This window comes from Pseudochaenichthys georgianus, chromosome 16 (genome assembly GCF_902827115.2).
Source record: "Pseudochaenichthys georgianus chromosome 16, fPseGeo1.2, whole genome shotgun sequence".
NCBI lineage: Eukaryota > Metazoa > Chordata > Actinopteri > Perciformes > Channichthyidae > Pseudochaenichthys > Pseudochaenichthys georgianus.
In genome coordinates this window covers 44,300,935-44,328,055 of record NC_047518.2, presented here as the reverse complement: position 1 = coordinate 44,328,055, position 27,121 = coordinate 44,300,935, and the positions used below count along the sequence as shown (strand labels likewise).

At 42.6% G+C, this 27,121-nt stretch overlaps 1 protein-coding gene across 2 annotated transcripts; it reads left to right on the top strand.

Moving 5' to 3' along the window:
* Positions 1-421: 421 nt before the first annotated feature.
* On the top strand, positions 422-19,361 carry LOC139435523 (zinc finger and SCAN domain-containing protein 31-like). 2 transcript variants are annotated; one of them, XM_071206196.1, is made up of 2 exons: positions 422-903; positions 18,552-19,361. In XM_071206196.1, the coding sequence occupies exons 1-2, from the start codon at positions 666-668 to the stop codon at positions 19,319-19,321; spliced, it is 1,008 nt and encodes a 335-aa protein (XP_071062297.1). In that variant the 5' UTR covers positions 422-665; the 3' UTR covers positions 19,322-19,361. The 2 variants fall into 2 exon arrangements, 1 of the variants encoding a protein (XP_071062297.1); XR_011644772.1 differs by lacking the exon at positions 18,552-19,361 and adding an exon at positions 5,795-5,921 and having other exon boundaries at positions 815-903.
* The last annotated feature ends 7,760 nt before the right edge of the window (positions 19,362-27,121 follow it).

The window sequence follows — 27,121 nt, the reverse complement described above, 5'->3', positions numbered from 1 at the left end:
CTGTGCAGTAAAAGCAGATGTAGAACATATCTTGTTACATTGTGACATCTATAAAGCGGAAAGAGAACAATTAAAGGCTAACGTGTTAGAGGCAGAGAGGGAATGGAGTGTGGTTGGTGTTTTGGGAACAAAAGGAGAGGGAGTAGGAGCTACCAGAAAGGCACTGTTTAAATTATTGATTGAAACTGGGGTAGGAAAAATAATTTAACATTAGGTCAGGAAAGAACATAGATTTGTATTTTTGTTTTATTTATTTCATGGTTTTATTGATTTATTGATATTTAGATCAGATCATAGGTTAAAGAGTTGGAATGATGTGATGATTCATACTCATGTACATGAGCCTACCACAGTAGGTGGCGGTAGGCACCTTTTTAAGTTGTTTGCATTCCGCCAAAAACAAGAGAAGAAGAAGATATCATCAGTTGTTCGTCCCACATTTTATTCGGTAACGGCGTCTCGTCGCTATGGTTCTCTCTCTCTCTGTGTGTTCCTGAGAAAGTGTGTGTGAGCTCCAGCACTACTGATCCATCATCTGTGTGTTTGGATAAACCTCTGAATGGACTGTATGCTATTTTTTCTGGAGCGTTTACCTCGGACTATAGGAGCTAGCTTAGCATGCTAGCTGGAAACACGTTAGCAACGCCAGTTAGATTGAGAGTTTGATGGAGAGAGAAACGGTGTGTTTAACGGAGCTTGATCTAGTAAACATGAGTAAAGTCCAAATGCTGCTCTCGTTGAAGAAGCAGCGACTCACTGCTGCTGCTGAAGAGATATTTGCTTTGTTTGAAAAAACGATAGCCGAGTACGAGGAGGAGCTGTCTCTTTCCAAAGAGGAGAACAAGAGACTCCATAAACTTCTGGACGCTGTTTTACAGCCTCAGCTTCGGATACCCAGAGCAGGTCTGTTCCCTTTACCCTTAATTAACACTTTACACTCTTCAGTAGCACTTTATTATCACATTAATAACACTTTAGACCCTTTATCAGCACTTGCTGCAGGTAGTAGATCCTGAATTAAAAGTACAAACACCATACTGTGAAATTCAAACACTCCATTATTGTTTTCAAAGCCCTAAATGGGCTGGCTCCGGCCTATATAGCTGCACTCCTCCAGCGCTACAACCCAGCCAGAGCTGCTGATATTGCCCAAGACCAGGGTCAAAACCCGAGGGCACCGAGCCTTCGCAGCAGCTGGCCCCAGGCTCTGGAACACTCTGCCCCTCCATGTGATGTCGGCCCAGACCCTAGGGGTTTTTAAATCTACTCTTAAAACACACTTCTTCTCCCTGGTCTTTTAGTCAGAGCGGTGCACGACTCCTGACTTTTCCCTGTGTTTTTTATATATCGGTTGTAATTTATTCTCTTTTATTGTGATTTTAGTATTTATTACATGTACAGCACGTTGGCCCGACCAAAAATCGCTTTTAAATGTGCTTTATAAATAAACTTTGATTGGATTTACAAGTTAAAGTACTGTATGTAAGTATTATTAGACACATGTACTTTATTATGATAATTAAGATGTATTACGGATGAGCAAACCTACCAAAATAAATATATTTATAAAAATACATACATTGAATAATATGCCATTTAATTTACTGATTTAAATATTACCCATACATGTAGGCACTAGTTGGTTAAATGTGACATCATTTGATAATTTAGTTTGAATGTGCTTCTTTATTCACCAAACCAAATACAAATAAATACTTTGGATTAATTCAAATTGCTCGAGGATAATTCATAAAGAAATCAATGAATAAATATGTTCAATAATAAATTAAACACATCTAAAATGTTACTTGTTAAAGAATAGGGGAACTAGTACAAAGGTCATTAAGTAATTAAAATGTTAATATAAATTAATGTAAAATCTCATCAATCAATTATTGCCAACATGTATTTATAATATATTCTCTATATATATATATATATATTAGGGCTGTCAAACGATTAACATTTTTAATCAGATTAATCACAGTTTAAAAATTAATTAATCATGATTAATCACCATTCGAACTATGTCCAAAATATGCCATTTATTTATGTATATTGTTGTGGGAATAGAAAGATAAATGAAAGAAGGCGGAAATATCCATTTAACATACAGTATCTATGTTTATTATAACATTTTTCTGCGTGTCAAAATGAAAGACAACCCACACACCTATCAATCATCAAACCGTGGGGTCTTAATTCATTACGTGTTGATTTCTATCAACGGGGGAGTACTTCAGGAAAGTCGACAGAGGGGGGGGGGCTAGTGGAGTACTTCGTGACCACAGAGTGTGAACGTTGTGATCAGCTGTTTTAGCGCAGTTCTCCAGTGAAGGGGGAGTCTCCCTCCGCAGCCGGTTGGCGTAGTTTTGCCACAAGTCCGTTGTACAGACCGACGTTAACAGCAGCCCTGTCTGTGCACACGGAGACCGACTCTGTCGTCCGGTGATCTAACCGCCTTCTGGAAAAGCTTCACAAGTACGTCGGTATGCGAATGCGCTTAGTGACACAAGTGACGGTACGCATTTCAGATTACGCACATAACCTGTGTACCAGTTATGTGCACCCCTGTACTACAGCAAAAGTATTCTCCGTCGGGACTTCCTGCAACAACACCACGCCGTTATCAAAGATGTTCTATTGAGAAGACGATCACTACGTGACAAGAGTTTTAAAAACCGTGGCTACTGAAATCAATCTTACTAACTGCTGTCTGTGCAATTTACTCCGCGCAAGTTGGCAGACTTTAACATCATTTTTCATGCTGGGGCTAAGCCATTTCTTGGTATGGGTGTAGCCCCAGCCATACCCTGGCGCTGCCACTGGTGGCACGGGGCGGGCCATTCTGCACATGCGTTAAATGCGTTAAATATTTTAACGCAATAAATTCAAAAAATTAATTACCGCTTATTATTTTGTTCAACCCCCAACACCAAGTCCGACGATTTATTTTCTCAGCCGCTCCTCCGCAAGATGGCGTCGCGTGACGTCAGAGTTGCCAAACAAACAAACCCTGGCTAATCGCTCACAGCGGCTCCCGCCGATAGTACAACTTAGTTTCGTCTATCATGTCTGATTCTGAGTCGGAGGCCACCCAATATCTGGAGTATGTTGTCGACATCCAACCATATTTATACGAGCCTTTGATGTCGAAGAGGAAATATAAGAAAACGTCACCTGATATCACCGATGAAAGTGCTGATGGCGATGATTCAAGTTCGCCATCTGAGGAAGAGGCAGAGGGTGCTGAGAATTGGTGTAGATGTGGAAACTGCCAGACCATGCCTACAAGCCGAGAAAACAAGTGCTGCCACAACTATGGGAAAGTGAAGGAAGAGATGGGAGAAGAAGTCTGCATCACCGACTGTAGGACGTTCGACATAAACTGTCTGGACCGTGATGTGCTGCGTGTGTCCCGGTATGAGTACGCCCACCACAATGGGCCGTATGGTGACGAAGAACCGGAACATGAAGTCTACAGACATCTGGTGTACCGGCGATTTTGCTTCCTGATTTGGCAAAAACTTGGCCGTGGGAATAGACGTGTTATTCCGAGTTGCGCTGTACTGGCCATCAGGAAAGCATTTCCTAATCCTGAAAGCGCTGCCTACACAGGATTTAAACCAGCCGTCAGTGAATGATCTGTGTACGGTTTCAATTATCTATATGTGAATAATAATAAGTGAATGTGTAACACGAAATTCAGTAAAAATAAATTACATGAATTACTTTAAGGTACTTGTGTATGGTTGTCTTATTGTTATAGTTGTGCATACAATGAAGAAAAACATTATGTGCAGTATGGTCAAAAGTATAAAAACAAACAAAATAGTGTACATAGTGTTTAATTAATTTATTATTATTATAAGAACAAAATAGTGCCAAGGGCTCTGTAGCTTACCACCATATGAACTCTGAAAGAAACACAGCAGAAATTCTTAACACACCCCAGAGTTATTGTCCAGTGACCAGCTGCTCAACGGAAGAGTGTTTTTGAATCATCTGGATTTAAATGCATAACTCATATCAGACCTCAAACCTAACATGACCACAGCAGTCTTCTCAAAAATAAACTTTGTATTGTAATTGTATCCCCCTGGTAACCCTCATAAGTATAACCAAGATCAACATGAAATGAATTGATTTTGAGCACCAGTACAAAAAAGAAAGATGTGTAGTGCCGAGAGATAGGGAGTCGCAGGCGGTGCAATGGAGGTACAAAAGTTGACTTTATTTGTTACATGTTGTCCGGTTGCAGTCCGAGAAGAAAGAGAGAGAAGACAGGAGGGCACACAATATAGAGAGATCCACATACTAGAGATGTCCCGATCCGATCACGTGATCGGGGATCGGAGCCGATCACGTGATCGGGGATCGGAGCCGATCACGTGATTTTCAAAAAATCGGGGATCGGGAGAAAAAAATCGGGGATCGGGATTTTTTTTTTTTTTTATAAAATATATTTTTTTATTTAATGTTACAAAACAAAAATGACCATGTTCACGTCTTAAAGTCATCCTGAGGACTTAGTTTTGGTTTAAAATTACACAACATCATGTATGTGTTGCTTTCTTTGGGCTTGTTTTCATAGACCTGGTTGCTTATTTCTCTGAAATCTGGCAACAGAGTGGGCGCAGTGTCTAATAGTAGCAGTAAGCTAAGGAGAGGCTACGTTCAGCTGGTGAGTCGGGAGTCGGGACAGAGAAAATGTCAGGAGTTTGGAAGTATTATGAAATTGAAAGCGAAGGCAGTGCAACAGCCAGATGCAATGTTTGCAAGGCAGAGGTTCCGCGTGGTGGAAAGAACAGAGCTACGTTCAACACGACCAATCTAATACGCTACCTGAGAAACAAACACCAACAACAACACGGCGAGTACACAGCGGCCACTCAGGTAACGGCACTGAAACAACCGACACTTTCAGAGACTTTCAAAAGGAAAGAGAAACTGCCCCAGAACAGTGAAAAGGCCAACACAATAACAGCCAAGATAGCTGAATTCATCGCATTGGATGACCAGCCGTTATCTGTTACCTTTTTTTTCTCTTAATGCATTGCATAAAGATCGGATCGGGAAAAATCGGTATCGGCAGATTGTCAAAATCAAATGATCGGAATCGGATCGGGAGCAAAAAAAGGTGATCGGGACATCCCTACCACATACATGTCCATGTGGAAACAAAACCCCCCACTGTAGTTCCATGTGTGGATTATGTAACCCAGTGTATGTGTGTGTGTGGTCACCACAGATGTCACCATTTATTTATTATAGCGACTCCTGCTCCTCTGTACTCCAACAAGTACAAGCTTGTTAGGTTTTACAAATGCTGACGCAATTGGGGGTGGGACTTGTCTGTTTGACCTCAGAGCTTCGGCCTTCTTGTAGGTAGGGTAAGTATTCCGCAGCTCAACAACCTCTCCCATCAGTTCTTGCACATAAACTGAAAAGACAAACAAGGGGGAAAATATTATTCCAAAAACAACACATTCGGGCCCTGTTGAAAGCTTAGCGATAGGCACATTGAGCAGACACTCACCGAAAGTTGGTGTAACTTTGACTGCTTTGATGACTGGCTCTCCCCTCCTGGCCTTCGGAAACGACACGCCCCACATGTGTTTCCCAGTCTGCGTCATAGCTTGAGCCCGTGCAGAATTTGCATTGAAGTGTATTCCGGCTAATTGTACTCTGCATCAAAAAATAATAATATAAATTGTGTAGGACAATTCACCAAAATAAATCCTGTGACGACCCCTCCGTACCACGTGGGGTGCCGTGTGTGTGGTTTGTTCAGGTTGTTGCAGGTGCTGATGAGCCACACCTGTGGGCGGATGGCTATCTGATGAGCTGCACCTGGTGAAGCGGGGTAAAGGAGGAGCCCAGGCGGTTGCGTCGGTCTCACTCCTCTGGGCACTTTCTCGGTGCCAGCCTGTGGCTGGTTTTTGTCATTATATTGTAAATAAGAGAATAAACACTTGTTATTCTCTTACCCTTCGTCTCGCCTCCCTGCTTTTTGTTGCAGCCCAGGAGCCGGGTTTGGGAAAAAATATTTTCATCGTCAATTTACTGGACATTGTCGGTCTGACATATGCAGCCCCATCCACGAGTAACGTTTCCACGTCAGGTGTTATGTATGCTAGCAGCAACACACAGAGTTAACTACATTATGCAAACATGGGTTAATGATTAGAGGAAACTGAGTTATTTATTTTGTAAAAGTTTCAGCTATTCTGTTTACAATTCTGTCATCAGATTATTTAATACCATTTGTTAAAACATTCTTGTTTCTTTTGATGTGAAATATTATTTCTTTAATTGAAATAAAAAGCAATGTTAATATGTTCCATAGCATGGTTGGGAGTCCCATACCTTAGAGTGGCCATGTGCAGACAACTGTTCAAACACCACCATGCTCCCAATGACGCGCTTGAGCTGGACCCGACAAGTGGCGAAACACACAGAGCAGATGGCCAGCAACTTCAGCAGGCAACTGCCATAGACCAGGAACTTTTGGTCTTCCAGAGGCGAGGCATGCATAAAGTTCTTTCTTCCTGAAATAAGATTTGAAATTTGTAAACGTGGAAATAGGGCATCGTCGGAAATGAGACTGGACACTGGACAGTTACACTATTATATAGATATCACTATTAGATCTACGCCTCGATCTAATAGTGATCTCACACAGAACGTCATCAGTGTATTATCCGTCATAAATCCCGTGAATGTAGCTATAATATAAGTAGCAATATCAGCGCCGTTAAATATCTGATATCACCCCATGGGGTTTATATCCCAATAAGATCTCAATGTATAAGACATAACACGATATTTGCTGAACATCTACATGTACTTACACAGTATTGTCATCATCTGTGTCTCCATCATCCTGGTCTGTTGTTGCATCTTCACATGAAAAATGCCAGTCAGGATCATCATCTGACTCATCATCAGACTGATCTTCGGAATGATCACTGTCTTCATCGAGATCTATGGGAGGAGGCTGGTACGATGTCCCGATCGTTGTGGTGAGGAGTGCAGTCTGTTGTCCGAAGTCCGAACCATATTTGAGGCCCAAAGTACAGGTTCCCCTTGACCTTGATGCTTTTTTCTCTCTCGTACATTTGAGTGGCACGGTTTTGCAGCTGTAATAAAATTGGAAAATAACAAATTGAACATTTACAAGATGAACAATCTTGATTGTGTTTTACAACAGCAGTAAAATTAGAGGGCATGTGTCCATTCAAAAAGGCTGATATTGGTACTAGTATATATATATATATGTGAACAACAACTACATCATGATGATTTGTTCTTTATTCTTTTGTTTACCTCTACTTCGGTTTGCATGGCTCCAGAAGACTGTGGCTCCTCTGTCCCAATCTCCTCGACTTCAGTATCTCCCTCAATGTCAGGATCCTCAGTGTCTGTGCTGGCGTCCTGCATCAAACTTTTCACCACCTGTTTGAAGGAATATTTTAACCTATTAAGCCCTGAGCCTGTTTGTCAGGTTTCAGGCTCGAAAATGCCACTAACACAACAAAGACTATCTTCACTTGTAAAAGGGGTAAATTAATTAATTGTTCACACTTTTCCGTTATGAGTGGAGGAGCGATGAATGAGCTGCAGATAAACTTCAATGCTAACAGTGAATTAGCCCCGAGCGAAAAATGCTAACCTATTACTGCACCAAATCACTCCTAGTTCCTTATTACTTATCCTAGCTCCACATCCAACATATGATCGTAAAGACACAGAATCTAACGGTGCCCACCTTTATAAGCGATAAAACTTAATAAAACTGCAATTCCGTTATCTGCGTTATCTGCTGTGCTCCGTGCGCTTTGAAATCTAATCAAAAGTTGTTTACCTCAATTCTTTGGCGTTTCGCCATCGCCCGGCTCTTTCAGTGGTTTCTTGTGCTGAAATATGGAGGGGACGGCTCCGGGTTTCAGCCTCCGATGTACTATTAATGCTTCTGCCCCAACAGCCTTGATGATAGCAGGATCAACGTCGTATGCATCACACGCAAAGTGGTCAGAACACAACTTGCTCCATTTTGTCGGTTGCCAGCCAACACGATTCACTAAAATAATCAATTTTTGGCGGATGATTTGGTCTTTGGGAAATGCATGGAAAACTCTCCTAGATCCCGCACCGTTCGTACAACAAAAAGCACAACAATAACCCATGTTAATTCAGTTTTCTTTTCGAAAAACATGTGACCGAGATTGCCGAGTTGGGATATTTGGTCCAGAGACTGTTTGGCAACAATGACGTCACGCGCGCGGAGGCTGCTGGGAATGTCATGTCAGAAATTCAGACGGCTTTGGGTCGAGTTTTGTATAAATAAAAAGCTTTTTTTCGGGTGTATTATCTCGATTTAAATAAAATAAAAAATACAGGAAGTCTTAAAAACAACATCTCTATAAAAATGTAGCATATTTGGAAGCTTTGCATTTGATCTTTAATCGCAAATTAATCGACATTTTTTTATCTGTTCTAAATGTTCCTTAGAGAGATATTTTTCAAGTTTTTAATACTCTTATCAACATATGAGTGGACAAATATGCTTTATTTGTGTGTGTGTGTGTGTGTGTGTGTGTGTGTGTGTGTGTGTGTGTGGAGAGAGAGAGACACACACACACTGTGATGGATCGTTGGAGCAAGGCATATGCTCGAACGGGAGCTGCCTGGACGCTGCAATCATGTTGCTGACTTTTTTCGTACAATGTCCCACTGTCTGGCTACCTGCATAAAGTCAAGTGCTCGGCGAAATATCGCTCCTGTTTTCATTGAAACAGCTCCTTATATCCGTTAGCGCAGCTAGCTAGCATCAGATGCTAACAACAGCAATACACATAAGGTATGGCTCGCTCGCTCGTGCCACACATACACACACCCTCCCGGTCCTCACATACACACACCCTCCCGGTCCTCCCGATGGCCAGTTCGTGCCTGCCGGCGAGCGTGGAAATGTGGCGTGGAAGTGTGGTCTGCCGGGTCTGCCACAAGCGGGCGTCAGGAGCGGGGCTGTCAGCATCAGCTTGTAGAATGTATTTTAAACTTGATGCTCTCAAAAAATACACATGCGTTAATCGCGTTAAAATAATTAGTGATAATTTTTTTTGCATGAAGGCGTTATTAACGCGTTAACTTGACAGCCCTAATATATATATATATATATATATTTTGAGAGAGATGTACACTAGTATTAGACGCAGTCAAAAGTTTGGACACATCTTCTCATTCAAAGTTTTGTATTTATTTAAATTGGTTCTACTTTATAGATTTATACTGTAGACATCAAAACTATAAAAGAACACATATGGAATTATCTAGTAAACAAGTGTTAAAAAATCCAGAATATGATTTATATTCTGCTGGCTACTGCAGAAGGCTGCGGTAGCCATGCTGGTTAAGGGTGCCTTGAATTCTGAATAAATCACCAACAGTGACACCAGCAAAGCCCCCCCCACCACCATCTCACCTCCTCCTCCATGCTTCACAGTGGGAACCACTCATGCAGAAACCATCCGCTCATCTTCTGTGCGTCTCACAAAGACTCGGAGGTTGGAACCAAAAATCTCTAATTTGGACAGATCAGACCAAAATACAGATTTCCACTGGTCTGATGTCCAATCCTTGTGTTTCTTGGCCCAAACAATTCTCCTCTTCTTGTTGTTCATCTTCAGCAGTGGATCTTTGCAGCAATTGGACCAGGAAGGCCTAATTAACGCTGTCTCCTCTGAACAGTGCATGTTAAAGGTCCCATGTCATGCTTTTCCTATTTATTACCCGTCCCCTTGTGTGTTATGTAGCTTTTTCTGCAAACGGTCTGCAGAGTCACAAACCCTCAAAGTACACCCAGTAGAGAGTAAAACTCTAACACAGAAAAAACGTGTCTATTGTTACGACCCACCCTCTACTCCGTGGTCGTGGCTCATGGGGAGACCCACAACATAAAATAATACATGCAAAAACCAGTACTTGATTACGATCATTTATTGAAGTACAGCCGTTTACTCACACAAGCAATCCGGCAAACAAAAAGAGGTCTGGAGGACTGGCCAAAAGAAACAAACAAAAGGAGGTAACTAGAGCCAGCCACACCACGGGCCGTAGGACCCAGAGTTTCCCTCCCCTAACCAGAAATCAAATAAATACCCTATGGGAAACAAAATAAAGCCATGAAAACTGGACCACCAGAGGCCTGTACTACGAAGCAGGATTTTCGCTTGGCGTGCTAACTTCAGGGAAAACTCGGTGTTTCCGGTCCTACGATGCTGGTTCTCTTTTTAGCAGGCTAGATCTCCATCAATTTGAATTAATCCAAAGTAGGGCTGAACGATATACCGTGTCATGGCGATAACCGCGATATGCGCATGCGCAATATTCACACCGCAGGGACGTGCGTTTTTTTTCATTTATTTTTTTAAATGCTAATGCACTTTAGCACAGAATTCAAAATAAAGATACCCTTATTACTTATCGAAACTGCACATAAAATATATCCAATTAAAGCTGAGACTTCACAGATTATTTAAGTATAGTATCTAAGCGATCCGATCTCGCGACAGGGGAAGCAAACACAGACATCACAACACGTACCTTTTTACGGGAGATTGTCTCGGTTAATCCATCGGTTAATAATGTATCTGTGGCTTTGAAGCAATTGTATATAATCCATAATTCCATTTTTATGCAAAAATCGGAGCACAAAAGTTAGCTGCTAATGGTAGCCACCAGAGTGTATGCAGCTTCCGGTTTTGGCTACGCGTCACTCTCACTCCTCATTTGATGTGTGTGTGTTAGACTGCGCTGGACTGCTGCATAGCCAAGACCGGAAGCAGCAGCCACTCCAACCTGATCTCACCAGAATGCGTGACTCCACCACGACTCCTTTACACCACAATGCGTGGTGGAGTCACGAACTTTGTTACATTTACGTGTCGGCACCACGCAAACAACCCCAATGTAAAGTGAATGAGGCTCCTTTGTCGTGGTGCACACACGCATTTCTACAACGTCCCGCAGTGAGCTTTTATTCTATACAACGTTTTTTAAATCTACTTTATAGCTTGTAGTAACTCACGGGAGGCTTCTTTTATTTTATTTGTATTCATAATTATTTTTATTTTTCGTCAGAATGTAAAAATTACATTAGTTACGAATTTGTGTTCTCAAAAAACAGTGCATTGTGTGTAATGCAAGTGTGATTTTTATTAAATGATTTAGTTTTTAAGGAAGGCCAGAGCTTCAGCTGTGTCAAATAGATTGTTCCCTTTTAGTTAACGTTATTTAAAAGATAATGATGATGTCCCCTGTATTGTATTACGAGCGTACATTCCCATTGGATAACGGAGAATTTTACACCCGGAAGTAAGTAGCTTATTCTCCTTACTGTCGATTGATTTTACAGTGATATCTGCACTACTCATCGACTAGAAAACACCAGATTATCCTTGTTAATTACACAACATTGATTGGTTTGAATTGTGTACAATGCTTTTGTATTTTCCCCCTTCGATTCGGAGAAACAAATGTTTTTTCGGAGTTTTAGGATGGCCGAAAACACTACACTACCCAGAATCCTCAGCTATCGTTTGGGACTACACCATGTACTTAGCTTGACAAACCCCGTGATCAGTCCTCAACCTCTGTGATTGGATGCGCGACGTTTACACAGAGCGTCAAAAAAGACTTTGAAATGGAATGAAACCCATCGACGGCACACTATTCAAAACAGGAATCGAACGTGTCCTACCCCCCCCCCCCCCCCTTAGGTCACAGGCTCCTCCAACAGTGCTACGCAATAAAACAGATACACAGAAACAATAGTGAAATAGTGCAATAAGAATCTATATACAAGTGATTGGAATATGATATATTAGATAAATAATTTATAAGTAGCAGCCAGATGAATGTTATTTCTAAATTCAGGTGTTTAATAATCGTATAGCCTGTGGGATGAAGCTGTCTCTGTGTCTGGTGGTTTTAGTCCGGATGCTGCGGTACTGCCTGCCAGATGTCAGCAGACAGAACAGTTTGTGGCTGGGGTGATGGGGTCTTTTATAATCCTGAGGGCTTTCTTTAAGGTTAACCTGGTATTTTTACTCCACTACATTTATTTGAGTTACTTTACAGATTTGGATTAATGATGTGATATATAAACAACCCTTAAATCAGACTTTAGTTACACCTGAGTGAAATTCAGTGAAGGTGATTGTCAAGTGCCAACAATCAGGAGAGATATTTGATAGTTGGTGCTTGAGAAGACTAAGCATTTATCTGCAGATCCATTTAAAGCATATTCATTACTCGTTATTCTCTAATAGTTCATTAAAGACTGTATATAATTGCTATTTTGTACATCCCTTTCAAGATTTTCTAAGGTTTATTGACATATCTTATACACAACAGTGTAGTTATGCAATGAATGAAAAACTTGGGTCACAGGTTCATCAACAGTGCATTACAAGACATCTATCAATGTGTGTATACTTCCACCATTACACTGTCGTATTCTGCACATTTCTTTAAATAAAGCCTTATTAGTTAGCACATCCTCCTATCAGGCACTAAACTGTTTTACTCTAGATATCATTTGAGTATCTTCTTGATATTTTCTATTCTATATTTATATAATTGACCTTCTACTTTCCCACTATTTTGTATGTACTCTTAATATTTAAATGTTTTCATAAAATATAACACATTCAAAAGTGCTTTACAAAAATGAAAGACATTAAGAAAAAGGCATTTTAAACAGTCATTAAAAAGCAACACAATCTTCCTGCATTGCAATTACTCTAAACGTGTAATACCGTGCTTTAACCAGTAGGTGGTTTGGGTTAAAAGCATAGGTTAAAAGGCTGTCAAGTTTACAGTGTTAACAAAATAAAATATACTGCTGTTTCTGGTTTAGTTTACGACAGATATATTTAATTGTTTTGATATTTGTAACACAAAAGCGATGGAAAAACCCCACAGCAATACAGAAAAGATGGTCTTAACATGAATCAGCGGTCTAGAAGTTAATAAAAAACAATAATATCAAAACAAAATATTACTACTAACTTTATTGTGAAATTAAAACAGAACGGTATAAAAGAATAGTTTCCGGTCTATTCTAAGCCCGATCTCTGTAGATAAATAAATAACTACGACGGATGTGTAATATTTAATTCAGCCAAACCATTTATTACAATGCATTCATGTGATGACTTTAAAGTGCCAGTGAAGTGCATTTTTTTGCGCCAAAATGAAATGGCAGTTTCATTCCTTACATATCATTGTGCCTGTTCATGGCTAAAATAATTTTAATTATTGATTAATTAATTATGAAAAATTAAAAAATATTTTTAATAATAACGGCCGTCTGAGCCTACCGGAAGTTGCAGACGATAGCGGCGGTGACGTCACAAGATGGGCCCAGTTGTGATTGTAAACATGGCGGAGACTTTGGAAAGTGATACAAGTGTGAGAGAAATGATTGATTTTGACAGTTTTTCTCGATTTAATTCCATTTCCTGCCTTTCTACAAATATATTAGGGACTATAGTGTTAACAAATCCAAGAAAAATGTGTAATGTACATAATGAGTGTGCACACTTATCTAGTATCCTATCCATGTGAACCTGTTTTATTTGTGATGACCTCACACCCTCACCCGGGAAGATGTTTTTCTTTAAATTTAAGTTAAAGGCATCAATCTGGTGCACTTTGAGGGCAACATTAAGAGATGTATGGATACAGCTCTCAACACTCATATCAAACATATATTTCAATAATCAAAAAACATTGGAAGGATTTCTTAACCTATTTTATACAACTAACATAGATGGAAATATTTGTTTACATAGATGACCAAACCAACTGAGATAACTTAGGCTACAGTGTACAATCTAATCACTCAGAGTCCTTTACCTCCCTGAGCTGACGTTATCTCTCTTAGTCCAACAGGAGAGGACTCTCCCTCTTGAAACAGCTAATCTCCGTTAGCTCCGAGCTAGCACTAGATGCTAACAACAACCCTGTAACTCTCTCAGTCTCTCTTTCTCTCTCTCTCGAATCGACCAGTGGCCTTTATTTGTCATGAACAATCAACGAATCTACGAAACAATGACACCAGCCAGACTCACCTTCATCTTTTGGGAACAGAAACATCGCCACTTCGGCAGACTTGACATTACTACAGCCAGCGGCAATGCATCGCTTCCCGTGTGTTTTTCCTCCCTTTTTCTTCACTGTCGCCTCCATTGTCAGGTTTTCTCGATTGGCAATCACTTCCAGTCGACTCCGACACACTTTCCAGTAAAATACTCGCTCAAAAACTTTGATAAATTCGACTTTGAAACAGAGAAACAATACACTGTGATGAATGTAAACACTTCGGAGGCGACCATCTTGTGACGTCACGCAGTAGCTCGCAAGCCACGCCCACGAAGGCGGAGGTCAACTGCGGATTTCACGGCAGCAAATTCAAAACTCATCAAATTAGTTGCTATTCCAACATCTTTTGATATGGGTTTCAATGGACAATTTTGGTCATTACTATATGTATAGCTGAGGATTCTGGGTAGTGTAGTGTCTTCTGCCGTCCAAAAACTCCGAAAAAATATTTGTTTCTCCGAATCGAAGGGGGAAAATACAAAAGCATTGTACACAATTCAAACCTATCAATGTTGTGTAATTAACAAGGACAATTTGGTGTTTTTTAGTCGATGAGTAGTGCAGATATCACTGTAAAATCAATCGACAGTAAGGAGAATAGGCTACTTACTTCCGGGTGTAAAATTCTCCGTTATCCAATGGGAATGGACGCTCGTAATAAAATACAGGGGACATAATCTTTATCTTTTAAATAACGTTAACTAAAGGGAACAATCTATTTGACACAGCTGAAGCTCTGGCCTTCCTTAAAAACTAACTAATTTAATAAAAATCACAGTTGCATTACACACAATGCAGTGTCGCTGAGAACACAAATTCGTAACTAATGTAATTTTTACATTCTGACGAAAAATAATTATGAATACAAATAAAATAAAAGAAGCGTCCCGTGAGATCCGTAAAGGTACGTGTTGTGATGTCTGTGTTTGCTTCCCCTGTCGCGAGTTCAGATGACTCGGTGATGATACTATATACCTAAATAATCTGTGGAACCTCAGCTTTAATCGGATATCTTGTATGTGCAGCTACGATAAGTAATAAGGGTACTTTTATCTTAAGTTCTGTGCCAAAGTCCGTTGGCATTGTTCGCTCAGGGGTCATTGAGATGCTTCTTATGAGACTTGTGTTTTTGTTTTGGTAAAAATGGTTTGTATCGTCAGTTAGCTGAGATTCTTTCCGTTAATCTGGTATAACACATTAATAGGTTCTTAAATATTAAGATCCCCTGAGACACAGTGTCGTGAAAACAAAAATAAAGTACCCGCCGGGACCTTGGGGCTTAACAGGTTAAAAAAAACGCAATATATATATATCGCAGGGGAACAAAAAACCGCAATGTCAGTTTTTTTCAATATCGTGCAGCCCTAATCTCCATGGTAACTTATGCTGTGCCTGCCCCGGAGCAGGTTAGGTTGCAGGCTAAGAGCTCAACTCAGTGAAAGCACTGCCTGCTGACCAATCATAGCTCAGTGTGTGGAGTTTAAAGCGATCAAGTCATATTACAGGAGAAAGGAAATACAGAAAAACTGCCGTTGCAGGAAAGACGGCAAATCAACTGACTGTGAACGTGAACATTAATAGAATATCACCTCCCATCTTCAGAGCAATCTGACTAATATAACATTAGCGTTTAGAAAGCTTAATTAAATATCTGCCACAACATAAGTAACCGGATCAAAGTAACAGTACAGTCCGCAGCATATCACATCATAATGTATCATATATTTCCTTATCTGAGTCAGCTGGAGCAGCAGGAGCTCCAACAAGGCGTGTAGGACAGAGAGTGAATACACATACTATACAGAGATGCTGTATGAGAAACCAATGTGGTTTTGGAACATTGAACAATGTAAATCTATTCTAGTAGACCTCAACAATGGAATTATGATCAGTAGAAATGGCCATGTCATGGGACCTTTAAGATTGTCTGCTCCTTGAGCTCTTTGATCATCTATGTGGGCTCTAATCTGAGGTGCTTTTAATTTGCGGTTTCTGAGGCTGGTAACTCTGATGTATTTATCCTCTGCAGCAGAGGTAACTCTTGCTCTTCCTTTCCCGGGGGGGTCCTCATGAGAGCCAGTCTCATCATAGCATTCGATGGTTTTTGCGACTGCACTTGAGGATACATTCAAAGTTCTTGACATTTTCCGGATCGACTGACCTTCATTTCTTAAAGTGATGATGGACGGTCGTTTCTCTTTACTGGGTTGAGTCGTTCTTGCTATAATATGGATGAAAACAGCAGTCAAATAGGGCTTTCCACTGTGCACTAATTCTACCTCTGCACAACACAACTGATGGTCTCAAGCACATTAAGAAGGCAAGTCATTCCACACATTGACTCTTGACAAGGCACACGTGTTCATTGAAAACCATTCCAGGTTTCTACCTCATGAAGCTGACTGAGAGAAGCCAAGAGGGTGCAAAGCTGTCATCAAGGCAAAAAGGAGCTACTTTGAAGAATCTAAAATAAAAATCATATTCTTGATTTTTTTCAACACTTTTTTGTTAACTAGATAATTCCATGTGTTCTTTCATAGTTTTGATGTCTTCAGTATTAATCTACAAAGTAGAAACATATTAAAATAAACAAAAAACATTGAATGAGAAGGTGTGTCCAAACTTTGACTGGTACTGTATATAAAACACACATTTTAATATTTAGCAGGTTCCCTCATCTATAATCATTTATACAAGCGCAACTTTGAACATGGACAGCAGTAAAATGCAACATACGAAATAATCAAGAAACATCATACATTAAACACAGACAGGGAACATTTTACTGCACCATCATTACTTTTACATAAGAAGGTGCCGTCAAATGTTCTGTTAACCTGTTAAGCCCCAAGGTCCCCCTCGTGGGGTACTTTTTTTTTCACTACACTGTGTCTCAGGGGATCTTAATATTTAAGAACCTATTAATGTGTTCTACCAGATTAAAGGGAATAATCTCAGCTAACTGACGATATAAACCATTTTTATCAAAACAAAACACAAGTCTCATAAGAAGCATCTAAATGACTCCTGAGCGAAAAATGCTAACGCACTTTGGCACAGAACTCAAGATAAAAGATACCCTTATTACTTATCGTAGCTGCACATACAAGATATCCGATTAAAGCTGAGGTTTCACAGATTATTTAGGTATAGTATCATCACTGAGTAATCCAAACTCGTGACAGAGGAAGCAAACACAGACATCACAACACGTACCTTTACGTAGCTTTTACGGGAGATCGTCTCACCTTAGCTGTCAATCTGATCAAAAGACTTGTTCAATTGCATTAAAACGAGAAAAAACACGGCTGAATCGGTTAATCCATAGGTTGATAATGTTTCTGTGGAATATTTTTTTTTATTTATAATCCATAATTCCATTTTTATGTAAAAATCGGAGAGTAAAAGTTAGCTGCTAATGGTAGCCACCAGAGTTATTGCAGCTTCCAGTTTTGGCTGTGCGTCAGTCTCACAGAACACACATTACCAAAAGTATGTGGGAGTTCCTCTTGATTCCAATGGCACTGACGGTTAGAAAGAGATGTCATTCAGCAAAATCGAGAAAGGGGGGCCAGAGATAGGTCAAATCCACCCAATTGACCCCAGAAGTGCGTTTTTTTTGCTAAATCTTTCTAAAAAGGTCAAATTTCACTTGTTTTGCATCAATCTTGATACAGGGTACTCATTATATGTTATAGTTTGGATTCCTAAAGCTTTTAGTCTACCATCCCATCATTCAAGGGTGGTTTTCACTATAAGTAATTTTATGTTTTTTGGACGGACACAATAATTTAATTTATTTTTACTGTGTTCAATCTGAATTTACTTTAAAATAAAAAAGTCTATTGATTCTGACACTTCTCTATCCAACTCACAGGTGTACCCTTGCTTTGGGAACAAAGATTATTAATGTAACCCTTTTTAGAAGGGAAGATATGGTCATTTGTTCTGGGAATGTCATTTTCGAGCCTGAGACCTGAAAAACAGGCTCGGGGCTTAACAGGTTAATACTTGCATACTTTTACTTAAATAAGGTTTGAATGCAGGATTTTTATTTGTAACAGAGTATTGTAATTCTCTACTGTAGTGTATCTGTGAACGATCCCAAATACAATTCATTGTTTACATTGCAGCTAGTGCTACGCCGGAAGAAAAAAAACGTTTTCATTTTTAACTGGAAGTGGGAAAGGGGCAGGCCTACATAAGGTAAATTGAGCCAACACAAATACACAATAGGTGGGACTAAGAAAGATAATGTGAAAATATAAAAACAAAGGCATTCATTAGGGCTGCAAAATGTCTCATTGTAATGGTGATTAGATTTTTAAATGCTAACACTTAACAGTTTGTTCTGACAGTGTGTTTCCTGTTTCCTGCAGATGTCCAGCTGCTGGTGGTGGTTAAAGAAGAGTTTCTCCCTGACCAGCAGGAGTGGAGCACCAGTCTGGACCCGGAGGACCCAGTGCCCCCCCCACACATTAAGCAGGAACAGGAGGAACTCAGGATCAGTCTGGAGGGAGAGCAGCTTCAGGAACTGGAGGAGGCTGAGATCACCAAGTCCACTTTCACTACTGACCCTGTGAAGAGTGAAGATGATAAAGAGAAACCTCAGTCCTCTCAGCCTCATCAAAGACAAACTGAACACATGGAAACAGAAGCTGATGGGAGCTCAGATCCAGAGAGCAGTTTACAACCAAAGACTGAGGACGACACTGGAGGCTCTTCTGAACCTGGAACTGAAGACAGTGCTGATTGGAAGGAGGCCAGAGAACATGCATCAGGCTCAAACTCACTGAAAAATAGACATGAATCTGTCAGTGATCCACAACATAGTGCTGAAAATAAACCATTCAGCTGCACAGTCTGTAAGAAAGCCTTTTCACGGAGTGCACATTTAAAGGAACACACGAGAGTCCACTCAGGAGAGAAACCATTCAGCTGCTCAGTCTGTAATAAAGCTTTTTCACAGAGTGCACATTTAAAGGCACACAGGAGAGTCCACACAGGAGAGAAACCACACAGCTGCTCAGTCTGTAAGAAAGCTTTTTCACAGAGTGCAAATTTAAAGACACACATGAGTGTCCACGCAGGAGAGAAACCATTCAGCTGCTCAGTCTGTAAGAAGCTTTTTCACAGAGTGCACATTTAAAGGCACACACGAGAGTCCACACAGGAGAGAAACCACACAGCTGCTCAGTCTGTAAGAAAGCTTTTTCACATAGTGCAAATTTAAAGACACACATGAGAGTCCACACAGGAGAGAAAGCACACAGCTGCTCAGTCTGTAAGAAAGCTTTTTCACAGAGTGGATATTTAAAGAAACACATGAGAGTCCACACAGGAGAGAATGCACACAGCTGCTCAGTCTGTAAGAAAGGTTTTTCACAGAGGGCAGATTTAAAGGAACACACAAGAGTCCACGCAGGAGAGAAACCATTTAGCTGCTCAGTCTGTAAGAAAGCTTTTTCACAGAGTGCACATTTAAAGGTACACACGAGAGTCCACACAGGAGAGAAACCACACAGCTGCTCAGTCTGTAAGAAAGCTTTTTCACAGAGTGCACATTTAAAGGCACACACGAGAGTCCACACAGGAGAGAAAGCACACAGCTGCTCAGTCTGTAAGAAAGCTTTTTCACTGAGTGGAAATGTAAAGACACACATGAGAGTCCACACAGGAGAGCAAAAATAGAGCTGCAATGTTTGTGATAAAAGATTTAAATGGCATAATCGTTTCAAAAGACATAAGTGTGTTGGTCGTCAGCTTTTTCTGTAACTGTCAGGGAATACATTTGTCTATTTTGTATCCTGATGACCTAATGCCGTTACATGTAATACGTAACTCCCTAAGCCTGATTTCACCCACCTGCAACCGATTCGCTAATAATCACAAATCTTCATTTTCTTTGACCTCTTGACTCGACTATTTCTTGTTTAATAATCGTTACATCTCCTCAGGACCAAGTTCCTGTGTCCTGCCTTTCACCTGCTGTTCACCGACTGCTCATTAAAGGTGGACTCACCTTTACAAGGGACCAGCTAGTCTTAGTGTCTTAATGCAAATGTTTTGTAAAGTGATGCTAGACCAAAAACGTGCTGTTGGGGAGTGTGCTCTGCAGGACGGTGTCTGTACTCAAATATTGTTTATGAAATGAGAGCTTCATTCCGTATCACACGCCAACAGTGTGATACGTCTTCTTTCCAGCAGATGGCATACATGTTACCTCATCCAGTTCAACTGTCATCCAGATATTAATGATTCAAAACAGTCATGTGTAAGATATGGCTAGTAATTGACCATTTCAACAGAATGTGAAGAGGTTACAGTCTTGAGGCCATGTCCAATATGTTTATGTTTTGTTTGATTAAATCTACTGAAATGAGCATTCAATGACTCAATTATTCTTAATTACTGTCATTACATCATGGGTTTGCATTGCAATATTAGAACACATAAAACCCAACTTTATTTCTTCCAAGTTGCGGGTGTTCATTGTTTAGAAGTCCGCTGTGTTTCCTCCAAGCTTCCACTTCGTGCTCCGATAATGCTGAAAGTATCTGTTGTATGCTTTACCTGCTCCACTAACAAAAGTGTAATTCACTGGACAGAGACAAGAGATAGTGGATGGATCCCGAAAAGAACCAGAAGATAGTCCGTATAGAGCAGGGGTGCCCAACCAGTCGATCGCGAGATGTGTCTAAAAATAGAACAACAATATTCTGTTTTATCGTTAATGTCCTGTAACATAATCTTCCTGTGACAGAATAATGCACTTGAACGCATCAAAGCTTTGTGATTGGCCGGCGTGACCCCATTTGTCGGGGCGTGGCTGGTGAGCAGTGGGCAGTGCACTAGTTCGCTAACGTTGTCCGTGTCAACAGGAGTGACAGTCCGCACACACACAAGACCGCAATTATGGCAGAAGCAAAACATATATAATTTTCACTCCGAGTGGGAAGATGATTATTTTTGTATCTATTCCAATTCAAAGTCCATCTGTCTCATCTGCAATGCGAGCGTGGCTTTATCGAAGAAGGGTAATTTAGGAGCGGCATTTCAAAACAGTGCACAAATGCTACGAGACGGAATTCCCTCGTAATTCTGCCCTACACTCCCAAAAGACGAGGGCCTGAAAGACGGCTAAATGCACAGCAGTCCATTTTCACCAGGCCCAACAACAAGGCTGCTACCATAGCATCTTAACGTGTCAGTCACGTTCTTGCGTAACACATGAAGTCTTTCAAAGACTGCGAAGTTGTGAAAGAAGCATTTCTGTGGACAGTAAAAATAACAGTAGCATTTCAACAGGTTTTTGATATGGTAACAACTCAAGTACCATTATTAATCAGCTGTAAGTTTGAGTTTGTTTGAATTTATTCATTATAATTATTGTACAAAATAGTATAAGAATGCAAACTTAAATTGATTATAGACTATAATCAATTCAGGTTAATTAACTAGTGTTGCTTGCATCCTATTTTAAAGGAATTTCTTTTTATAATCTACTAAAATGCAACAAGATAAAGGATCTGCAGTATTTTATGAAGTATTAATCGTACAAAGGTCAGTTTTATACAAGTAGAAGTGTGTATTCACCTGGCAGTAGGCTGTCAGTAATGGCTACGCCTCTCTATTTGGACTGGTAGATATCGGCAGACTGGCAACTTTAAAAGTAGCTCTCGGTTCAAAAAAGGTTGGGCACCCCTGGTATAGAGCCTTCAGGTTCTGATAATGATCAGGGACAGGGCTAGAAAAAAATTCCAGAAACCTGAATAGAGCTAGAAGATAGCCAGTACAAAGCCAAGAAAGACCAAGTAGAAAGACAGGAAGGAGCCAAAAGAGTTTGTGTTTTTAATATTCAAGCTCTTCTCTTAAGATATTAGAACTTCCTATCTCAACATGTATCCTTTTATTTCAATTAAAAAAACCTTACATTTTTGCTGCCAATTATTGAGATTGTTTCACAGCTTTATCTTAAATATATAGACTTTTATCTTTACATATAGATTACATAGGATGAACAGCACGGTCCACTCTGCTGGATTCTGCCCAAATCTGCTCAAAATGCATACACACATCTCGCTGTATCCATACTCCTGCAGTTGTATTGTTCTGGATTCATAGTGAAGTGTATTAGATGTAATGCACTCTTATTGTTATGTATTTAATATAAAGTGAAATACCCATAATGTCAGAAAAGAAAAGAGACTCACTTTAGGAAAAAGGTTCTGAACCAGTGAGAGTTCTTTATTTGCACATAAACAGGGTAACATATTTAAAGTTGTGACCAGATGGTGTCGCCCTAATCCGTGTACCTACGGTCCATTTGTTTTTTTTATTACACCAGTAAGCGGAAGAGCGTCTGAGAGGTCTGTTTTTTTACCTTACTAAATGGTCTAATGATCATTGGAGCGAGGGGCGGGGCGAAACTCACGGAAGTGATTTAAAGGAGACATGTCATGGCCATTTCCACTGATCATAATTCCATTGTTGAGGTCTACTAGAATATATTTATATCGTGCAATTTTCCAAACTCACATTGGTTTCTCATACAGCATCTCTGTAAACTAGGTGTATTTACTGAATTTCACTCTCTGCCTTTAACGGCTCGTTGTAGTAGCTCCAATAGCTCCAGCCCCCACCCTCCCTGTGAGCACTGTGCTCTGATTGGTCGGGACATTGTGAATCGCGCTGAGCTCCGTGGAGGTGTTGTTTCCTTGTTTAGCGATACACATCGAAACACAGCCAAACTCATCCTGAGCACACACAAACTCACAGCCGAAGTAAAAACAATATGTGTGGCTTGATAATGAGTAAGAAAAAGGTTGATAAACGCTGTGAGAATGCGTCTGCAGAGAGAATGGGTCTGCAGAGAGAATTTCGCCGCGATCCCAACTGTCTGTTATCAGCCTGCAGCCAGGGCAGTAGAGCTGCCTGCACACGTGTGTGTGTGTGTGTGTGTGTGTGTGTGTGTGTGTGTGTGTGTGTGTGTGTGTGTGTGTGTGTGTGTGTGTGTGTGTGTGTGTGTGTGTGTGTGTGTGTGTGTGTGTGTGTGTGTGTGTGTGTGTGTGTGTGTGTGTGAGGAAGTCCGTGGATTGGTTGATTTGGACCAATCAGCCTGGTCATAGCTCTGGGCGTGGCTACTGTGTGTTCAGATGTCAGAATGTCCAGGAAGAACATGAGAAATCTCCAACGAGGCGTTTTGGGGAGGTTTTGTGTTAGAGTTGTACTCCCTACACTGCTACAGGGGGTACTTTGAGGGTTTTTGACTCTGCAGACCGTTTACAAGCAAACAAACCTTCATAACACACAAGGGGACGGGTAATAACCGGAAAAGCATGACATATCTCCTTTAAAAACAAAAGCCCTCCTTTGCTCGGAACGGTGATATTATAAACAAGGGGAAACAAGGTGAATTTAGCAATCACACCGAAAACGGCCAAGACACATATTGAGCCCAGAAAATGAATGTTATCGAGAAAATCGAGAAAATACCCTTAGACTCAGGGGTCTCCAACACGTCGATCACAGCTTTTCAGTAGCTCGCCGCTCGATTATCGATTATAGCGTTGTAAGGTTGCTTCTTGATTTTTCGGCCGCGGCTGGACAATAACGTTTTTTGATTTTAGAATTACCTCTCTGAAGAACCAGCACCTTACCGTGGTAGAGAGGTTTGTGTGCCCTGATGAACCTGGGGGCTGTGTTGTCTGGAACCTTGTGTTCCTGGTAGGGTCTCCCATGGCAAATTGATCTCAGGCAAGGGGTCAGACTAAGATTGGTTCAAAAGACCTCATGAAAGACGACACAGGAAGTGAGGATACCCGGCCCGGAGGAAGCCCGGGGTCCCCTTCTGGAGCCAGGCCCAGAAGGAGGACTCGTCGGCGAGCGTCTGGTGGCCGGGCTTGCCACGGAGCCCGGCCGGGCCCAGCCCGAAAAGGCAACGTGGGCAACACCTCCGCTTCTCCGTCCCGCGGGCCCACCACCTACGGGAAACATCGATGGGGTCGGGTGCGCTGCCAGAAGGGTGGCAGTGAAAGCGGAGGGTCTCGACGGACCAGACCCGGGCGGCAGAAGCTGGCTTTGGGGACGTGGAACGTCACCTCTCTGGGGGGAAGGAGCCGGAGCTTGTGCGGGAGGTGGAGCGGTACCAGTTGGATCTGGTTGGGCTCACCTCTACGCACAGCGTCGGCTCTGGAACCTTACTTCTGGATAGGGGTTGGACTCTATTCTTCTCCGGAGTTGCTCAAGGTGTGAGGCGCCGGGCGGGTGTGGGGATACTCACAAGTCCCCGGTTAGGTGCTTCGTTGTTGGAGTTTACCCCAGTGGACGAGAGGGTCGCCTCCCTACGCCTGCGGGTTATGGGGGGGAAAACTCGGACTGTTGTGTGTGCTTATGCACCCAACAGCAGTTCAGAGTATTCGGCCTTCTTGGAGACCCTGGAAAGAGTCCTGTATGGGGCTCCTGAAGGGGACTCCTTAGTCTTGCTGGGAGACTTCAACGCACATGTGGGCAATGATGGAGACACTTGGAGGGGCGTGATTGGGAGGAACGGCCCCCCTGATCTGAACCGGAGTGGTGGTTTGTTACTGGACTTCTGTGCTAGTCATGGATTGGCCATAACAAACACCATGTTCGAACATAAGGATGCTCATAAGTGTACGTGGTACCAGAGCACCCTAGGCAGAAGGTCCATGATCGATTTCGTTATCGTATCATCGGACCTGAGGCCGTATGTTTTGGACACTCGGGTAAAGAGAGGGGCGGAGTTGTCAACTGATCACCATCTGGTGGTGAGTTGGGTCGAGTGGCGGGGAAGCCTCTGGATAGACCTGGTAAGCCCAAACGTGTAGTTCGGGTGAACTGGGAACGTCTGGAGGAGGCCCAAGTTCAGGAGGCCTTCAACTCACACCTCCGGCGGAGCTTTTCGGGCATTCCTGTGGAGGTTGGGGACATTGAACCAGAGTGGTCGGTGTTCAAAGCCTCTATTGCCGAAGCCGCGGTGGGGAGCTGTGGTCTCAAGGTCCTAGGTGCCTCAAGGGGAGGTAACCCTCGAACCTCCTGGTGGACACCGGTGGTCAGGGAAGCCGTCCGACTGAAGAAGGAGGCCTTCAGGGATTTGTTATCCCGGGGGACTCCCGAGGCAGGTGCAAGGTACCGACAGGCCCGAAGGGCAGCAGCCTCATCCGTGGCCGAGGCAAAGCAGCGGGTGTGGGAGAAGTTTGGAGAAGACATGGAGAAGGACTTTCGGGCGGCACCAAAGTTGTTCTGGAAAACTGTCCGACACCTCAGGAGGGGGAAGCAGGGAACCATCCAAGCTGTGTACAGTAAGGATGGGACGTTGTTGACCTCAACTGATGGAGTGTTGGGACGTTGGAAGGAACACTTTGAGGAACTCCTGAACCCGACAACTCCGCCCTCTATGTTAGAGGCAGAGCTGGAGTATGACGGGGGATCAACACCAATCTCCCGGGGGGAGGTCACTGAGGTTGTCAAACAACTCCACAGTGGCAAAGCCCCGGGGGTGGATGAGATCCGCCCGGAAATGCTGAAGGCTCTGGGTGTTGAGGGACTGTCATGGTTGACACGTCTCATCAACGTTGCGTGGAAGTCGGAAACAGTACCGAAGGAGTGGCAGACCGGGGTGGTGGTCCCCCTTTTCAAAAAGGGGGATCAGAGGGTGTGTGCCAATTACAGAGGCATCACGCTACTCAGCCTCCCCGGGAAAGTTTACTCCAAGGTACTCGAAAGGAGGGTCAGGCCGATTGTCGAACCTCAGATTGAGGAGGAACAATGCGGATTCCGTCCTGGTCGTGGAACGACGGATCAGCTTTTTACTCTCGCAAGGATCCTGGAGGGGGCCTGGGAGTACGCTTATCCGGTCTACATGTGTTTTGTAGACTTGGAGAAGGCGTATGACCGGGTTCCCAGGGAGTTACTGTGGGAGGTGCTGCGGGAGTATGGGGTGAGGGGGTCTCTACTCAGGGCCATCCAATCTCTGTACTCCCAAAGCGAGAGCTGTGTCCGGGTCCTCGGCAGTAAGTCGGACCCATTTCCGGTGAGGGTTGGCCTCCGCCAGGGCTGCGCTTTGTCACCAATCCTGTTTGTAATATACATGGATCGGATTTCGAGGCGTAGTCGTGGGGGGGGGGGTCTGCAGTTCGGTGGACTAAGGATTGCACCACTGCTTTTTGCAGATGATGTGGTTCTGATGGCTTCATCGGTCTGCGACCTTCAGCACTCACTGGATCGGTTCGCAACCGAGTGTGAAGCGGCTGGGATGAGGATCAGCACCTCCAAATCTGAGGCCATGGTTCTCAGCAGGAAACCGATGGACTGTCCACTCCAAGTAGGGAATGAGTCCTTACCCCAAGTGAAGGAGTTCAAGTATCTCGGGGTCTTGTTCTCGAGTGAGGGAACAATGGAGCGTGAGATGGGCCGGAGAATCGGAGCAGCGGGAGCGGTATTGCAGTCGCTTTACCGCACCGTTGTGACGAAAAGGGAGCTGAGCCAGAAGGCAAAGCTCTCTGTCTACCGGGCCATTTTCGTTCCTACCCTCACCTATGGTCATGAAGGATGGGTCATGACCGAAAGAACGAGATCGCGGATACAAGCGGCCGAGATGGGTTTCCTCCGCCGGGTGGCTGGTGTCTCCCTTAGAGATAAGGTGAGAAGTTCGGTCATCAGGGAGGGACTCGGAGTTGAGCCGCTCCTCCTTCGCGTCGAAAGAAGCCAGTTGAGGTGGTTCGGGCACCTAGTTAGGATGCCACCTGGGCGCCTCCCTAGGGAGGTGTTCCAGGCATGTCCAGCTGGGAAGAGACCAAGGGGTAGACCTAGGACCAGGTGGAGGGATTATATCTCTTCGCTGGCCTGGGAGCGCCTTGGGATCCCCCAGTCAGAGCTGGTTGATGTCGCCAGGGAAAAGAAAGTTTGGGGCTCTCTGCTAGAACTG

Coding starts and splice junctions, on each gene's coding strand:
- LOC139435523 (XM_071206196.1), top strand. CDS start 666: ATGGAGAGAGAAACGGTGTGTTTAACGGAGCTTGATCTAGTAAACATG. Junction 904..18,551: donor GCTTCGGATACCCAGAGCAG/GTCTGTTCCCTT, acceptor TGTTTCCTGCAG/ATGTCCAGCTGCTGGTGGTG.